This window comes from Populus alba, chromosome 9, assembly GCF_005239225.2.
Source record: "Populus alba chromosome 9, ASM523922v2, whole genome shotgun sequence".
Classification (NCBI taxonomy): domain Eukaryota; kingdom Viridiplantae; phylum Streptophyta; class Magnoliopsida; order Malpighiales; family Salicaceae; genus Populus; species Populus alba.
The window spans coordinates 11,745,078-11,762,269 of record NC_133292.1 but is presented as its reverse complement, the minus strand read 5'-3'; the positions used below and the strand labels follow the sequence as shown (position 1 = coordinate 11,762,269).

Genomic DNA, 17,192 nt, shown 5'->3' with positions numbered 1-17,192 from the left:
TCTTTATCTCCAATTTCCTATTTTGCAAATACCAGATTTCCAAAACGTTTCCACACGCCAGCGATAACATTTGTTGTAATATTTTAATTAAAATATATTAAAATAATATATTTTTTTAAAAAATATATTTTTAATATTACACATAATATAAATACATCAAAAATATATTAATTTAAAATAATTTTTTTTAAAAAAAAACTTTCAAAACGCAATATTAAACATTGTTTAATGATAAAAAATGTTGATATTATATTTTCAAAATAATCATCAAACTTAAAGATTTTTTTAAGTTTTAAGATTTGAATTATAATCTTAAATAGAATGAAGTGAGAAAAAAATATGATGAATAATTTTAAAAAGTTATTTATCAATAATGACAACTAATCCTAGAAAAAAAAAGCAATTAAAATAAGATCATTAACAACTTCGTTTAATCTAATTTAACTTGATAAATTAACAACGTTGATAGTATATCTTCAAAACAATCATTAAACTTAAATTAAATTTTTAATTTTTAAAAATTGAATTATAATCTTAAATAAAATGATTTGAGAAAAATATATGATGAATAGTTTTAAAAGGTTATTTATCAATAACGAAAACTAATAAAAAAAAAACAAAAACTAAAATGGAATCATCAACAACTTTGTTAGATTCAATATTTTGAATTTAAATTGACTTTATGCTAGTCAGTTAACTCTATTTTTTTTAATAAAAAAACCTCAATTAATGTCATGTAGATTATAGGGGCCTAAAAGCAAAATAAGGGAGACATGGGTTTGAGCCCATTGGAGGTTCAAAACCCTATCGAACAAGTCCATAAATTTCAATCCACGGCCGTAAAGATGAAGAATTTACTAGAAAGCTCATCGAACTTCCAGTTCTTAATCCGACGTTGGACCCAGAATGTTCCACAATCAGTTCTCACTCCATTGTCCAGAACAAACCAGATTCCTCCTTTACGTCTTATAAGTATACCAGACCTGTCTCATCGTTCTCACATCATCAAGAAAAATCTGAGAACAAGAGGCAATCGAGAATTCCCCAGCTAGTCATCAAACCAAAAGATTGTATCCGACAAAGAAAGAAGAGAGAGATGGCATTGATTCCAAACTTCTTTGACAACCAACGAGTCAGCAGCATCTTCGATCCATTCTCATCATTAGACATCTGGGATCCATTCAAGGACTTAACCCCTTTCATTTCCTCTTCAAACTCTCTCCTTTCTGGTGAAAATCCAGCTTTTGTCAACACCCGCATTGATTGGAGAGAGACCCCAGAAGCCCATGTCTTCAAGGCAGATCTTCCGGGGCTTAAAAAGGAGGAGGTAAAGGTAGAAATTGAAGATGACAGAGTGCTCCAGATTAGCGGACAGAGGAACGTGGAGAAGGAAGACAAGAACGACACATGGCATCGTGTGGAGCGTAGCAGTGGCAAGTTCTCGAGGAGGTTTCGGCTGCCTGAGAATGCCAAGATGGACCAAATTAAGGCTTCAATGGAGAATGGGGTTCTTACTGTCACCGTGCCTAAGGATGAAGTCGAGAAACATGATGTCAAGACTGTTGAAATCTCTGAATGAGACAATCAATCCTTACTTGTAACATCTGTATGTGTTGTTCTTTATAAACTATACTAGGAATCTTGGTCTCCATGTTAGCATTCACATGCCTTCAGTGTATTGCAATGTAAGATTACAGTTTTGTTAATCAAATTTCCTGTCTTCCTTGTGATTTTCTGAACTTTGAGATTATTGATTTACATGATTAACCCGTGATCTGGATACATTGACGGCAATAACATGAGCTCCTGTTTGATAGGACAAATTCATCAGCCAAAAGGGCAATAAATACTTGGAGAACCAGCTGGGAACGAAAGAAGTGCCATTTTTCGTTACAAATAATTTGAATCAAGCTTGTGTCTTATTGCTGAACAATAAAATGTTAATAATAAGACAAAACAAATTTATATTTTCGAATTATAAATATTTTCAGAAAATTAATGAATGATTTTTTAAAATTCTTTTAATAAAAAATAAGTTACATCTCCACCTTAAACAGGTAAATTGGATATTTCTTGGACTTCAAAAGGTGAAGAAAAATCACCAATTTTAGCTTTTCTTTTTTTATGGTCCAAATTACACGATTCTCCGTCTTGTACCTACCACTGACGTCTAGTATACCAGCCCATGTGCTGGATTTCGTTACAAGTGTAGCAAAGGGCCCAAAATGTCACTAGCGAGGCAGCTACGGCCTCCTACCCAACAAATCCTTTTTCCTGGAATATAAACAAAACCTCCTCCCTTTTTTTTTTAAAGAAAACCCTCGTAAGCAAGCGAACTCTCCATTAATAAATTCCCATCTGTCTCGGACTGTCAGGGTATAAAATTAAATTCTGCAGGGCTTCATCTCTTTAGGCTTTACATTCCAAAAAAATAAAAAAATCCACCACTTATTTCCACTGAAGAAAATGGGAGCTTATAGCAACGAAGAACTCCCACTGCCTCCAGTTTCCGATTTTTCAAATACCCGACTATCCAAACACGTCCACGATAATGTCCACGGCAACATTTACCTCGATCCGGTACCCTTACTACCTTTCTCTCTCTGTAATTATTTTTTTTTCATTTTTTTTAATTTTTTTTCCCTGGACTGCAGCTCTCTTTAAAGTTCATTGATACAGAGCAGTTTCAAAGGTTTTGCTTTTTATTTATTTTTGTTTTTTCATATATAATTTCTTTCCTGAATTATGCAATTTCACTTAATGCTTGTCTATTTATTTATTTATTTGTTACAGGCTGCGGGACCTTAAACAACTTGGTGAGTTCTGTGTTCTTTTCCTGAAAATTAACTTTCTTATTTAATTATTTTTTAATTATGAAAATTAGTTACGGTTTCCGGGTGTCTCAGGTGCTGCGCATATGGTTTATCCTGGGGCTGTGCATACCAGGTTCGAACACTCTCTCGGCGTGTATTGGCTTGCTGGTGAAGCTGTTCAAATGCTCAAAAAGTACCAGGTAATAGAGTCATACACCTACCTAGCACCTATCCTCTTAATTGCAGTGTTTTTATTTTTCATATTTGCTACTGATGATTGCAGGGTTTGGAGCTAGGTATTGATAATTTTGATATTCAGACGGTGAAACTTGCAGGTAGTTCAACATGTTATATATAGCGTTGTTGCCCCGGAGAAAGATTTATTTTCATATCTTTGTCTTCCCAACCAAACATGTTTCTATCCTGTTTGTTTTGTTATAGGACACTAACCAAATGCAAGGCAAGTGCTTCTCTTTAATGTTAGCTGGTGTTAAGGTTTTTTGTTTTGTAATTTTTTTATTCAATTTGTAGGACTTCTACATGATGTGGGTCACGGTCCCTTCAGTCACTTGTTTCAATCCGAGTTTCTCCCTCTGGTTATGAAGGGCACGGAATGGTACATTTTACATCTTAGAAAGCGTGTGTGTGTTGTGATTATACAAATCAATTGTTGGATGGATGCCTTAGAATTAGAAGCCTAAATTTGAGGGGTTAATTTTTGAGAAACGACCTCCATTCCAGAAATCTATCTATATAGGTGCAAGACTAAATCAATCCAATGGATTAATTGTTGTCAAGTCACCATATTAGCCAATCAGAACTCGACAAGTGTTAAAATGAACCCAGGGAGATGTTGCCACTTGGAATCTACTAATTAATGAAGGTACTAACATTAAACATTTAACTCTCCCTCATGAATGTTCTTCACATTGTTTTTATTTTCCTCATATTATAACTCTAATAAAATTGGATGTATTGAATTGTCACGTTTTATTTACCATAAATTCCTTTAATCTTCTTATGAAAAGGTAGTTGCAAAAACTCCTAAGAGATATATAGCTAAACCAGTCCACTTGAGTGTTTTTTTTCCTAATCAATAACTTTACTGCCTTTTAAGCTTTATCCAACCACTATATGTTAAATACTGAACCTATACTCCAAAATAACAAATCTGAATGGGTCTTTAGGTCTTTTGCTTGCTTTTCTTTGTGTGAATTTGTTCTCCTGAATCTTAGTGTTTAAAATATTGTTTCTTAATAGATAAAAAGGTAACAAAGCTTGAATGTGTTTGCTTCTTCTTCTTCTTTTCTTATATATTATTTCAAAAATCATTTCAATATCTGTTTATGACATTGTTATACTTACCAGGTCACATGAGCAAATGTCAACAAAAATGGTTGATCATATTGTTGATAAGCACAATATAGACGTTGACTCTGAAATGATGAGAAAAGTTAAGGTAATTTGATATTTTTTGGAAATTCTAATTCACATTATCTTTTGTGAATACATGACCAGCATTCACATGCAAGCTACAGGTTCAATGAATCATGTGAAGTAAAATCAAAAGACAAGGTGTGGATTGACTTTTTGAAAGAAACAATGGATCTTATAAAGGGTCTTTCGCTCTCTAATTGATGCTTCAACAGTAATTTGAGCCATATATACTGTATATCATATTATTCTAATCTCTTAACATGTTTGGAAGCTCCTCTACGTATTTCTAGATCACATGCATGGAAGCTATGCCCACAGTTCAAATTATAATATGCGTGTAAGGTCATGCTACACTAATTTATAGGCTCGTATGTGCACCTGTGATGATAGTTTGGGCCTTCCATTTTTTCTCATCTAGACATCCATCTTGTAATCTGATCCTTGTATGTTCTCATCACATTTCCTACATTTCCTTATCATTTTGATAAAGTAACGTGGTTCATGGACTTTGTAGGATGAAAAACAAAAAAAATTTGTGAGTTTTTTTCTTTTTGTCATGATTTTTATATATACTTTGCATTTATTTACAGGAGATGATACTAGCTAGCTCAGGATCAGGACGAAAAAATGTAAGGTCTTTTTTCTAGGTGCTCCATCATGTTGCAAAATATTGATAAAATGGGGGTGAAAGAAACTTGTTGAAACATATTGTTTTTTTATCATCTTAGTTTTATTTTCAACATTTATGGGTTTGCTTTGATGTGCAGGATGCAGGTGAGAAGCGCTTTTTGTATGATATTGTTGCGAATGGTCGAAATGGAGTTGATGTGGACAAGTGAGTGAAGTTTAGGGATTTTCCATTACTAAATTATGTGCTACATTTCATCTTTTGATTGATGATACTGTTGATATACAGGTTTGATTATATTGTCCGTGACAGCCGAGCTTGCGGTCTGGGATGCAGTTTTGAGTTTCAGAGGTTTTTGTTAATATCCCTAAGTCAGTTTTTTTTTTTTCTGCAGCTGGTGCATTAATACAATTTATTACCTAGCAAAGCATCAGTAATATTTTGGAATAGTTTTCCAGTGCTATATGCTCTTCATTTTGTAGGTTGATGCAGACAATGCGAGTTATGGGTGATGAGATTTGTTATCGCGCCAAGGAGTGTTAGTATCTTCTATCCATCCATGAAGAAATTTAATTATGGTCTTTATTGTCATTTTCGTAATTTTGGGTATTTTGGCAGATCTCACTGTCCATAAGTTGTTTGCTACTCGTGCGGATCTTTACCGCACAGTTTATGTTCACCCAAAAGTAAAGGTATAAACTAGGATTGGTTATTGTCTTCTATGGTGGCACGTCCCTTCTAATCTCAAAAAAAAAAAAAAAAGAACAGAAAAGTGTAGTATTCTTCAGCTGCTTCTGTCATGTTGACATGTTTTCCCTGTGACATTTCTTTCCTTCTTTTTCTTTACCTGTCAAGTTATTATTTTTTTTCCTTTTGTTCTATTGCTCATTTTCCTCACTTGATTTGAAGATCAAAGCGGCTATTATGATGTTAATGCTATTGCAGGCTATAGAGCTGATGATTGTAGATGCCTTGGTGGAAGCAAATGATTATCTGCAAATTTCATCTTTCATTGAAGATCCTTCAGAATACTGGAAGGTAATGAAAGCTGTTTTCTATAAGAAGCTGGGGTGAATAGTTTTATTTCCTATTATAAGATAATGTTGTGCTTTGCTTGTTATCGAGGATGCAGCTAGATGATTCAATAATCAAAACTATCGAGACAGCTCCAAACCAACAACTAAGGGAATCCAGGAATTTGATCCGACGCATACGCACGAGAAATCTTTACCAGGTAGTGAATTTATGCTGTTTAGCACTTTCTTTAAATAATATAATTTGCCTTTTATTTTGGTTGTTAATTGTTTTGAAGGAAGCATAGTAATTCATGTATTTGCATGTGATGCTAGCATGCTTTTTACACTACGGTTTCAGATACGGTGTGTGGGTGGTGAAGTTTAAGCAATTCCCTTTTCCTTGTGGCAGTTTTGCAATGAGTATGCTGTTCCAAGGGACAAGATAGAAAATTTCAAAGACGTCACTGCACAGGATATTGTTTGTTCCCAGGTTTTACACACCTTTCATTTTATGCTTTGAGAATTAAGGTCATCGCACAAACATTTCCATACAATATGGGAGTGTGCTTGCTGCTGCTTCTTCCTTTCCCCATTTATCGTGTGTGTGTGTGTGTGTGTGTTTGGGGGGTTGGGTATGTCAAATTTCCCTTTCTTGTGTGTGCCGAGCACAACTTTTACTATATAGGCTATTTTTTTTTTGGCAGAAAAATGGCGGGGTGCTACTGAAGGAGGAGGATGTTGCTGTAAGCAATGTGAGGATTGATTTGACTCGTGGAAGGCATAATCCTCTTGAAAGGTACTTGACAAAGTACAAGGGAAACTATTTTATATTTGAACACGGCATCACTTTTTTGTTGTAATTTTGGGTTGAACAGTAAATTCTACTAATTTTTGTTTCTCTTTGTTTGGTACTTGTAATCTTCTGCAGAATCAGTTTTTTCAAGGTAATCTAATCTACTTTGTTAACCTCAATCTGTCATGCACTCTAGTTTTAGTTTACTTGGATGTTATCTGGTCCCTAAAATGACCATCTGACTTTTGTTCACGATTCTGCCTAGTTGATGGCATTTTCACACTGTCATCAAAGTTGCAGGAGTTTTTATCATCTAAAAGTAATGAATTAGATGAACGTTTAGGAGAGGATTAGAGTGGAACTCAACATTATTATATGCTCAAGCCAGAACCCATACAATATTCAATTTTTTACACATGGTTTTATTTCTTTTTCTTCTCTCCTGTTTAGGATTATGAGAGTGAAGAAAAGTTTTCCATACCTGATGATCGCATCAGTCACCTGCTGCCTACATGCTTTCAAGATATGATAGTCAGGGTCTACGCCAAAAAGCCTGAACTGGTTTGAGATCCAAATGACATAGTAGTTTGATTGCAAATGGATGCCTAACCATATCATACTATTTCCAGTAACATTTCTTTTTCTGAACATCATGTAACAGGTAGGAGCAATCTCTGAGGCTTTTGAAAACTTCCAGCTAAACAAGTATGGGATTAAGGCGCAAGTACATGCAACTCCAGAGAAGAAGAAACGACGAATGTAAGGTTTAACAAAGTGTAGATTGTCTGTCCATTCTATCTAGCAAGGAAAAATGAATGTAAGATGATTTCTTTTTTTCAACATTTTGAGGGAACATAATATACCTGGTTAATAGCGGAAAGCAGTGTAGATCCAGGTATCCCTGTACCCGCATGATCTTCATGAGATTGAGCTGGTGTTCTTGTCATCATTGCGAATGTAGGAGGGATTAGAGAGACGAAGCATGATGAGAGGTGAATTGTATCTCACATTGAACATCTTGAACATTCACACTGCTTTCTCGAAGTGATTTAAAGATGCATCTATATTTGTTTTCTGGAATGTAATTTCTGAAAAATTATTTTTCTGTGTTTGTTTGCCGTTAGAAAAATTAATTAATGGAAAACACTTTTCAATCAGAAAATTTTAACTTGGTTTTCAGAAAAGTATTTTTCTAAAAAATTTGGTGGAAAACACTTTCCTGGAAATTGTAAAAAATTTAAAAATATCATATTATTTGTTGATTATATCGAATTTGATCCTCAAACTTTTTATTGTTTAAATATTTATTTTTTAATTTTCAGCTTTTAAAATTTTATTTTTATATTAATTTTATTTTATTTTTATATTTGTTATTTGCTTTTTTTCTTATCATTTTTTTATTGAAATTTTTTATCTATTATATTTGATCCTTATTTTTTTTATTGTTACTTATTTTATTTGATATAATTTATGAGATGTTAATTATTATTATTTTAATTTTTTTTTTTTTTTAAAATTTAATCTTTATTATTTTAATTATTATTTTATCTTTATTAGAAGAATTCATGCGTTATTGTCATTTCCATTCCTTTATTATAGCATGCAGCCTGCAACCATTTTTGTGAACGTGGAAAATTCTTTATCGTTATCCTAGCAAATTTGAGGCCCGTTGTCACACATGGTATTACTTACAAAATTAAACTCAGTTTTATAGCAATAATATATGATTATGTTTAATCTTTTTATTAATAGAAATTATAATACAATTCTAAATCTGAATTAATTAAATAGACATAAAATAGTTAAAAGAGTAATGATCATTTTCTTTTTTTTCTTTTTTTAAAAAAGAAAGATTTTGGGAAAGTTACTGAGGGTCTGCAAGGCTCGGGTCAACTTAATTTTTTATCTTAAACAAATGGGTAAAAACTAGTTTGTTTTTTAAAAGAAAGTCAACATAATTATTTTCTTAAACAAATGGGTCAAAATTAGTTTGTTCTGTAAAAAAAGTAGACAGATTAATTGACTGGATTTTATTGGTTTAATTTAGGTTTTTTACTAGGTCATCTGTTTTTTCTTCTTATAATAATGTACTCAATTACTTACTTAATTATACAAATTAGATGATATCAAGGTGGTTTCATATTTTTAGGTCCAATATTTTATGTAACTTTTAATACATTCAGTTTGAAGATCTAATCTAATTTCAAACTTGGATCCATCACTGTTTAATTAAAACTCAAGTTCCAACAGTAGTTAAGGCTCAATCATATTAGTATTAGGGATTAATTTCATGTGGGATATAGATGAATATATAAATCCAAGTTTTGGTTTAAAATATGCCAAGGTTTAAATTTTGATGTTACATGTTTGAAATAAATTCTTTATTGTAATTTGATTCAATTGATAAATAAGTTCAAATTGTTCAATTCATTTTGTTTATATATATATATATATATATATATATATATATATTAATCTTATTATTTTCATCTTATTCCTTTAAATATTTCTGAAAAAAAATATGAATATTTCCTGGAAGCTAGTTTTTAACATTAATTAATTTCTTAGAAGGGTTGACCTCTTGTTTGTTTTTGTATAATTTTTAGAGATGAAATGTGATTTGAAACTCAATTTTTAACACTCAAAATAGTTTTAAATACAAAATTTCATAAAAATTTCTAAATTAAATTCAATTAAGAGGATCCCTGCTTTGATTACATAATCCATAACAATTAAATTAAAAAAGGGAACCTCATTTTTTATCTTATCACCTCCATCGCCAATGAATCAAATTTGGTCACCGTTGGACAGCGCAAGGACAACTATTTTTGGCCTTGTTTCTATGGAGACAAATCTGGTCAGTAAGAGCCTCCTTGAGAAACTTGAATATAGGAGTCTTCGGTGAAGAAGAACTCACAAGATGAGAAGAGGGTTTTGGTGGCGAATAAGGCTTCGTCGCCAAAAATACTTATTCAACGATGCCTATGCATAGGAAGAAATATACATCTTTCGTCTAACACACTTTTGTTTAAAAATATATCAGAAATTATCCAGCAGTAGTGATATAGATTTCCAATTAAATTGATTTCCTTCCCATTCCACCAATATACATATGTCACGATCTTATTGGTGTAAGAATTATGTTCCAAACGAATGTTACATCATAATATTAAAGAGAAATATATTTCAAGAAAAAATCTCTGGGTAAAGGATTTACCTTCAGAAGGAGATATTGATCATCTTCTTAAATATATCGTAAAACACAGTTGAGATAGCTCTGAAGGTTTTTTTCTTTTGGTTTGATGATAAAGATATTTTCAAGTTAGTTTGTGTATTAATCGAAGACTAAGATTTTTCCAAATAATCAAAAGCTTTGAAAACAAACACCTAAATTCACGAACACATCATTGGAGTAACAAATTAATTTTCATGGAAGTCTGAATATAAATTAGGAGAAGATCTTTCTCCGCTTTCTGCAAAAATAGATAACAGAACATGGAAAAAGGAGATTTATTATAAAAATAGGATTCAAACTGAACCCTAACAATTTTTATTCATGGAAATTGAACCCAAACAGTAACACATGCGAAAATACATCAATACCTGGACCTTGAGAATAGGAATCAAATGGAGGATGATCATCAGTTAGTAGAAAATCCCTCTCCACCTTTAGCACCACCAGCACCTCGCAATTCCAGAGTTTTCACCTTGAATAACTCGTGTTTTGATGAGCTAGGCTCCTCATCAGCGTCTGGTGCACTTCCATGTCCCAGAAAGAATGCAACTCTCTGGTCCCTGGTAGACGCTACAGCCTATCCGGCACCAAGACTACGGCGAACCATTTCCCACACAGTCAGATCTTTGCTTTGAGACTTGTTCCAAGACAAAGGGGTTGCCAACATATATATATATATATTAAATGGCTGTTTCCTTTGACTGGAGATTAGAGCAGAAGTAGAGCATAAGCAAAGCGTATAGACCGGAGGCTGGAGCATTGTTTATGACATGAAATTGAGAGGGTTGACCTTGGAAAAAATCAACTCGTGCTTGCATTTCGTGGATACAAAGGCCGAGCCATTTACCTAGTTGGTGGTGTTTGAATTTGGCTTCTTCTTGGCAAGGGACCGGAAATTTCTTAAATTCCTACTTTACTTTTGTAAGCTCCGTCACAACCATATTTTGGAAATTTCTAGATTTATTTTAGCTTTAAATTATTATTTTTTCTGCAATATTTCCGATATAAAATTCAGTTGTTAAATCTAAAAAATAGAGTTTTTGGTTTAAAATTATGTGTCAGTACTTGCAAAACAAATTAAAGGCATCTTTCAACCTGTTGCTTGTTCACATTCTGCAAGACAAGGTTTATATATATTTGGCTAAACTCTGGGATTGAGAATGAAATGAGTGAAAAATTACATGGAAATCATCTGAACCAAAGCTTAGATATGTTTGTAAATGTGATAAAGATTATTTTTTTAAAGTGTTTTTTCATGTATTAAAATAATATATTTTTTAAAACATTTAGATTTATTTTTAATATCAGAACATCAAAATAATTCAAAAACATAAAAAAATAAAAAAATTAAAGCTAAAAAAAAATTCATAAATCTTTACAAGTTTGGCTTGACTGTAATACCAACAAGCATCGATTTAATATTGTGTCAATTACAAACCAATTACATCAAGCTGTTTATTAAATAAAATATCTTCATTTCATTGCAGTTATGTAGTTAACTTGTAGTACTGGGCAACCTACCGAGTCAGCTAAATTCTTCAACCTTTCCTTTGTGGCCCGTGTTAACAGCAAAATCAAGCTCTCCCATAACCTAATTAAAATGTAGCTGCTACGCGGTTTCGGCTGGCCTTCCTTGATAGCTAGGCAAGATGCCATGGAAGTGGGTGTTGTTGGAGTTGACCTCGGCCGAGTCATGACTCATATTTCTTAATCAATGCCAAATGGGTGAGGTAATGAACCTTCCATGGCGTGCACAACTACCCTAGCATTAGTAGCCAGCATAATGCATCGTTTCCTTATACGAAAGGAAAGTTTTGTTCCTTCTATTTTTTCACCTTAAAACATTGACAAAAACTCCTTATCTATATATAAAGCTGCCCTGCCACAAAAACAGGAAAATTATTGATACCACGAGGATGCAGTGAAGACCGAGTATGTTCAAAAAAAAAAAAAAAAAAAAAAAACACAAGGGGTCATCAAATCCAATTGCGAGGCCGTCTTAAAGGGGTGTATATTTAAAATCATTTTGAAATTAGATTTAGTTTCGATTAACGTTTATATAGAATTTAGTGTTTATTAAAATTCATATAAATTAATTTGAAGATGTCCTTAGCTTTTGAGGGGGGGGGGGGGGGGCTGGTGTGTTGAGTGTTGATGGTTACTATGTACTTACAATAAAAATGATCCGAGCTTGTACTGCCATAACCCAGATTAAGAAGGTATTAATTTGGCATTGCTCAGTCCAACTATTGTTTTTGAAAATTTTTAAATTATTTTTTTTATTTTTAGATATATGCTGATATTAAAATAAATTTTTAAAATAATAAAATATTATTTTAATATATTTTTAAATAAAAAATATTTTTAAAATAACATTTACTATCTTTTCAAACCGGCACTACATTATTACATACGGATCTCTTACGGCAAAGCTCACAATCAAGCAGGAATGCTGGAATAATGGGTTTTAAGATTTTAGCCCATTTGCTGGGTTTACTTTTATTTCGGCCTTGTTTCGGCTCTTATGCAGCCTCTAGTACCACGTTTTGTAAGAAAATGACATTAATAATCTTTAATGACATTTTAATTATTATCAAACAATATTTTCCGTTTAATTTTTAGTGTAAAGGAATGAATAGGAACAAAACCCTATTTAATTGGGTCATAATCGGACTAGGAATACCCAAACTCATAAAAAATCTTTTTTTTTAAAAAAAAAAAATCTGAACTATAATACGAAAATAAATTTACTTACCAATTATTGAATTCAAAAATACGTTTAAATCTATCAACATTTAAATAAACGCTCTCAAATTTCAAAGATATTAACATTGTTAAAAAAATTATGATACTTGTGTAATGGAAAAGTAGGCTTGATGTGAATTTATTTTATATATTTGTACCATAAAATAATTGGCTAGCTAGCTAGGTATATATGTTTTACTTTTGTAAGCCTTAGATTCAAATTTTAAGAAGGTGAGGTTGGATTTAAAAATTGACGAAGTTACCTTCATCGTCTAGCTATAAAATGATGACAATTACACTTGAATATATGCTATTATATAGTAATTAATATGACTAGTGACATTTCAAACACATGCCGCTAAACATCAATTGTTCCTTAATGATGGTAGGTCCCGGAGCAGAAGAGAAAAATACATGTGGGTGCAACTCGTGTTTTTTATTTTTTAAGAAAAAACAAAACCTAAACGTTATAGTTGAAAGAGAAAAATCATGGGGTTACACATAACTTATACTTATTGTCATAACCTAATTTCAAAATCAAATATCATATTGAAAAACACGTGTAAATATAGAGTTCCAATGAAAAGTTTTGGAAGGGACTTAATTGTATAAATCTAAAGTTTACGTTTAATTAGGAGTTTTATTGAGACTAATTGAAAGCTGGAGGGCAAAATTAAACTTCTATGAAATCCCTAATTTAACCTTAAACAGTGTTGTTTTGATCATTAAAAAAACAAACAAAGATAACCAGACGACGTGACATCAGGTTATTGTTCATTATCTTTTTCTCTTACCCAGAAAAGGTTGTTCATGTCACCTACTTTGCAGATGTATTTAATGCATCTAACGTCCATAAAATTTGACAAATCTTGCATGCAAATGATCATCTACAATGTATCTACAACTCCATATGTCATGTTCAAACTTAATGACAACCCATCGGCCTTGAAACTGGCCTAAAAAGGCCATCTCAATAACTTTTTCCTGCATATTTGACAACTCAGAATGCTTACTTTGAACCAACAGTTGTGATCCTTTTTAACTAAATCAAGAGCTGAAAATTTTTCTTAGTGTAGACAAGATTGCTCTCTTCCACTGTTTATAAATAGAGGTGGATTTCAAGGTCTAAGAGATGAGAAAATCAGGTCCAAAGTCAACCAAAAAACTAGCTTTTTTCGGTTTCTGCACATTTCTTTAGCTGTTAAAGACCCCACAGAAACCTTTCTTCTCCACCAAAAGACGGTGGCTCAATCTCCCCATGAATCCAAATCCTCACTAGCGATAGGGGTAGCCATTACGAGATTCTCCCTCTCCCCTCTGTAGATTTTCTTCTTCTGCTTCTTCTTTTTTCTTCCTTTACCACAGGGAGCCAACATCGCCACCATTTCTTCCACCAGCTTCACTCCAGGCCAATGACAACAACTACATCCCCTCCATGCAGGTGGCCTTTCTTTTTCTTCCCTCTGTTTTCCCCCACGATTTGCAACTTCTTAGTTGCATGCAAAACATGAACATTTCACATTCTACAAAATAATTAACATGGTTGCTGGGCTAGGCCAACAACCACGTGGTCCATGGACTGGACCTGTCCCAACCTAATCGAGCTAAGCCCACAAGTTTTAATAATATTTAATTAACACACACACACACACACACATATATATATATATATATATTAAAAAAACAACGAAAATTTTTCCAAAAAAAATAAAAAATCATTTCAAATTTTTTTTTATTTTCTCAAATATTTTTCTATCGATTTTGCATAGTATCAAGTTGTATATTTACATTGAAAAATATAAATTATGTATTAAAATACCCGATTTTCTTCAAAATATTTCAAAAAAATTCAAAATATCTTCAAAAAAAATCTCAAAAAAATTTCAAATTAATTTTTTTTCAAAGAAAAAGAAAAAAATATTTTGTTTTAATACATACGGTCAAATCCTAAATATTTTCCAAGCATATTTTCATAAAAAAAATCATGTTAGTTAGATTATTTAAATTCCATTCGAAATATATATATATATATATATATATATATATATATATATATATAGCAAGCACATTTATAACTAGCATATGAGATAGAAACAATTAGGATAGAGAAGAAAGATTTTAACCTTTGTACTTCAAAATTATCTCAAAAATAAATTTGTATTATATTTCTATTTCTTATATACAATCAAACATATTTATGTTTTTTCTATTTTTAGACATTAAATAAACACAACCTATATATATAGGGGGGGGGGACACTCCAAGCACCGATTATATGTTTTTATGTCTAAATGATTCGGAAAATCATTTAAATCAAGAACTACCCAATTTTTGGATGTTCATGATCAAGAATTCAAAACAACAGGAAAAAGACTACCATACCAGACATTTTTTCAGAGCCATATGTGGGCATTAATTAATAAACAATTCATCAATCCATGTATAGCGTGTAGAAGATGTTCTTTAACCTCACATGAAAAATCTTATATTATTGTGGTTGTTTTCTAAAATGAATTTTATTTTTTATTATATATATATATATATATATATATTTTAATATCAGTATATTAAAATAATTTTAATATACTAAAAAAATTAATTTAAAATAAAATAATAAAATTAATTTATTTTTTTAAAAAAATATTTTTTAACCAGAATTGTAAGGAGCCTTGTCCGTATCATTAATAGTGAAAAGATAGGGGGGGGAAATCGAGGAGTCGTGGCCCAAATTATTGTGACAAATGTCTATCATGGAATTCATTGATTTATCATGAGTTACATCATCGAGGACATGAAACTTGTTACACATTTTTCACGCAGGGCATCGATATGATAGGTGTAATTTTTTTCCACAAGCCTAACTCCCTACATTGCTTTTTGTAACTAATCAAGATTGAACCTTGAAAAGAATTGGTGATGCCAAAGGAGCTGATAAAATTTTAATTTTTATTTAAAAGAAATGAAACCACGTTTTTTTATGAGAAAAAAATAATCGAATTCATCCAGGTTTTAATTGGATTGTTCATATTATTATATCAAATTACTTGAATAATGTAGATGGTCCAAATTGAGAGGTAGCTTATTTCGGCGCTGAATGGAAACGTGTTCTAAACGATGTTTCATAAAAAATTATCAAAAATAATTTAAAAGATAATTACCTGTTGGATCAATGTTGTGGACGGTAGCCTAGTAATCTCATAGTAATGGCTGCGAGACCTAGAATCTATGATTATTTATACTTTGGATGTACCTAAAATCTATCATATTGAACAAAATTAATTTTCATTTTTTTTATTCAAAAGAGATATCAGTAACAAGAATCTGATTCATAAATCCAACATGTTCTTATTTTATTTTATTTTTTATGAATGTGATGTGAGACTGTTGCTGGGAATTAAAAAAAGAATAAACCCAGAAAGATTAGTGGCCAAATATTCAAAGTAGGTCAAAAAAGAAAGAAAAACATCGTCGTCGTCGCCAAGGAAGAGGGGGTAACGACAAGAATACAGCCAAACTCTAACGTGAGATTTTCCAAGAGCAAAGACGCAGGGCTGCCAACACATTGACAACAAAATAATGAGAATCAAGGAATGGAACCATGCATGCCTCCAATAGCAACGAAAGATCCAATTCCAAGAAACCAAAGATGAACCACTCATGGTTTTAAAAAACCTCGAATAAATTATAGCGCATGCAGGGACATGATGAACAGACCACCATTAGAAAGAAATTGTTTTAACCCAGAGGAGTGGCTTTGGTTTGGTAATTAATGAGAGGTAAGAGCTAGCTATCTCCAGTACTATGATTAAGTGCCTTGATCTTCAAGTAGTAACCACTTGTATTTACTTCCGAGAAAGAGATAAAACAAGGAAAAAAGAGAAACAAAAGAGAGAGAAAATCAGTCAGGTGAAAATAGTCTTGCCAGTTACGGATTTGATTCCTTTTTTTTTTTAATCCAATATCTCTCTCTCTCTCTCGCTTAAAAAATAACTACTCGTATATACTTAGTCTATAAATCCTATAATTTTATTATTTTTTTGCCTTCAACCATGCATTATGAATTTTTTTATCTCTCCTCTTTATTAACCTCTGATAAATTTCATTTTGATTGATAATTGTATTGAATTGGTTGCATATTATTTCTACAGTCATTAATTAGAAATTGTTTTGTTAATATGTCATTCGAGAAGAAAATAAATCCTAAATAAATACTAAATTCTCATGCACTTTGAAAAGGGCACGGGATTATGGGGCATCGATCATGGTTGATCTTTATATGAAGTGATCAGATATATTGGTCATCGATTCCAAATTATATGCAAAGATTCTCTCCCTACATAACAATAAATTGGTATAAAAGAGGGAAAATTAAAGTCTAAAATTAAGCTCTAAAGAGGATGAGTGGACTCCTAGAGCCTATGAACCCTAGAATCGTAATTAAGAAGACATTATAATTAATGTTCTGAAAAGTCTATTAATTTCCAATGAACCCTAAGAAGGATAATGGATGGAATGGTAGTGTATA

The 17,192-nt window shown here is 31.9% G+C and overlaps 2 protein-coding genes across 3 annotated transcripts; both read left to right on the top strand.

Annotated features, from left to right (window-relative positions):
• The first annotated feature begins 841 nt into the window (after positions 1 to 841).
• On the top strand, positions 842 to 1,730 carry LOC118045504 (18.1 kDa class I heat shock protein). Its single transcript, XM_035054163.2, has one exon. It carries the CDS (start codon positions 1,097 to 1,099, stop codon positions 1,577 to 1,579), a length of 483 nt encoding a protein of 160 aa, XP_034910054.1. The 5' UTR covers positions 842 to 1,096; the 3' UTR covers positions 1,580 to 1,730.
• A 572-nt stretch (positions 1,731 to 2,302) lies between these two features.
• LOC118045503 (uncharacterized) lies at positions 2,303 to 7,767 on the top strand. Of its 2 annotated transcripts, XM_035054162.2 has the most exons (19): positions 2,303 to 2,580; positions 2,655 to 2,692; positions 2,794 to 2,816; positions 2,907 to 3,013; positions 3,097 to 3,148; positions 3,345 to 3,429; positions 4,182 to 4,272; positions 4,841 to 4,879; positions 5,018 to 5,085; positions 5,167 to 5,229; positions 5,361 to 5,416; positions 5,497 to 5,570; positions 5,824 to 5,916; positions 6,011 to 6,112; positions 6,304 to 6,384; positions 6,599 to 6,690; positions 6,823 to 6,838; positions 7,138 to 7,248; positions 7,349 to 7,767. In XM_035054162.2, exons 1-19 carry the CDS (start codon positions 2,467 to 2,469, stop codon positions 7,448 to 7,450), a joined length of 1,407 nt encoding a protein of 468 aa, XP_034910053.1. In that variant the 5' UTR covers positions 2,303 to 2,466; the 3' UTR covers positions 7,451 to 7,767. The 2 variants fall into 2 exon arrangements, with proteins under 2 accessions (XP_034910053.1, XP_073267597.1); XM_073411496.1 differs by lacking the exon at positions 2,655 to 2,692.
• Positions 7,768 to 17,192: the final 9,425 nt, after the last annotated feature.

Excerpts from the sequence above, each read along its gene's own strand:
- LOC118045503 (XM_035054162.2), top strand. The coding sequence starts at position 2,467 with ATGGGAGCTTATAGCAACGAAGAACTCCCACTGCCTCCAGTTTCCGAT. Across the intron at positions 3,014-3,096 it reads AAATGCTCAAAAAGTACCAG|GGTTTGGAGCTAGGTATTGA; the intron begins GTAATAGAGTCA and ends TGATGATTGCAG. Across the intron at positions 6,385-6,598 it reads AGGATATTGTTTGTTCCCAG|AAAAATGGCGGGGTGCTACT; the intron begins GTTTTACACACC and ends TTTTTTTGGCAG.
- LOC118045504 (XM_035054163.2), top strand. The coding sequence starts at position 1,097 with ATGGCATTGATTCCAAACTTCTTTGACAACCAACGAGTCAGCAGCATC.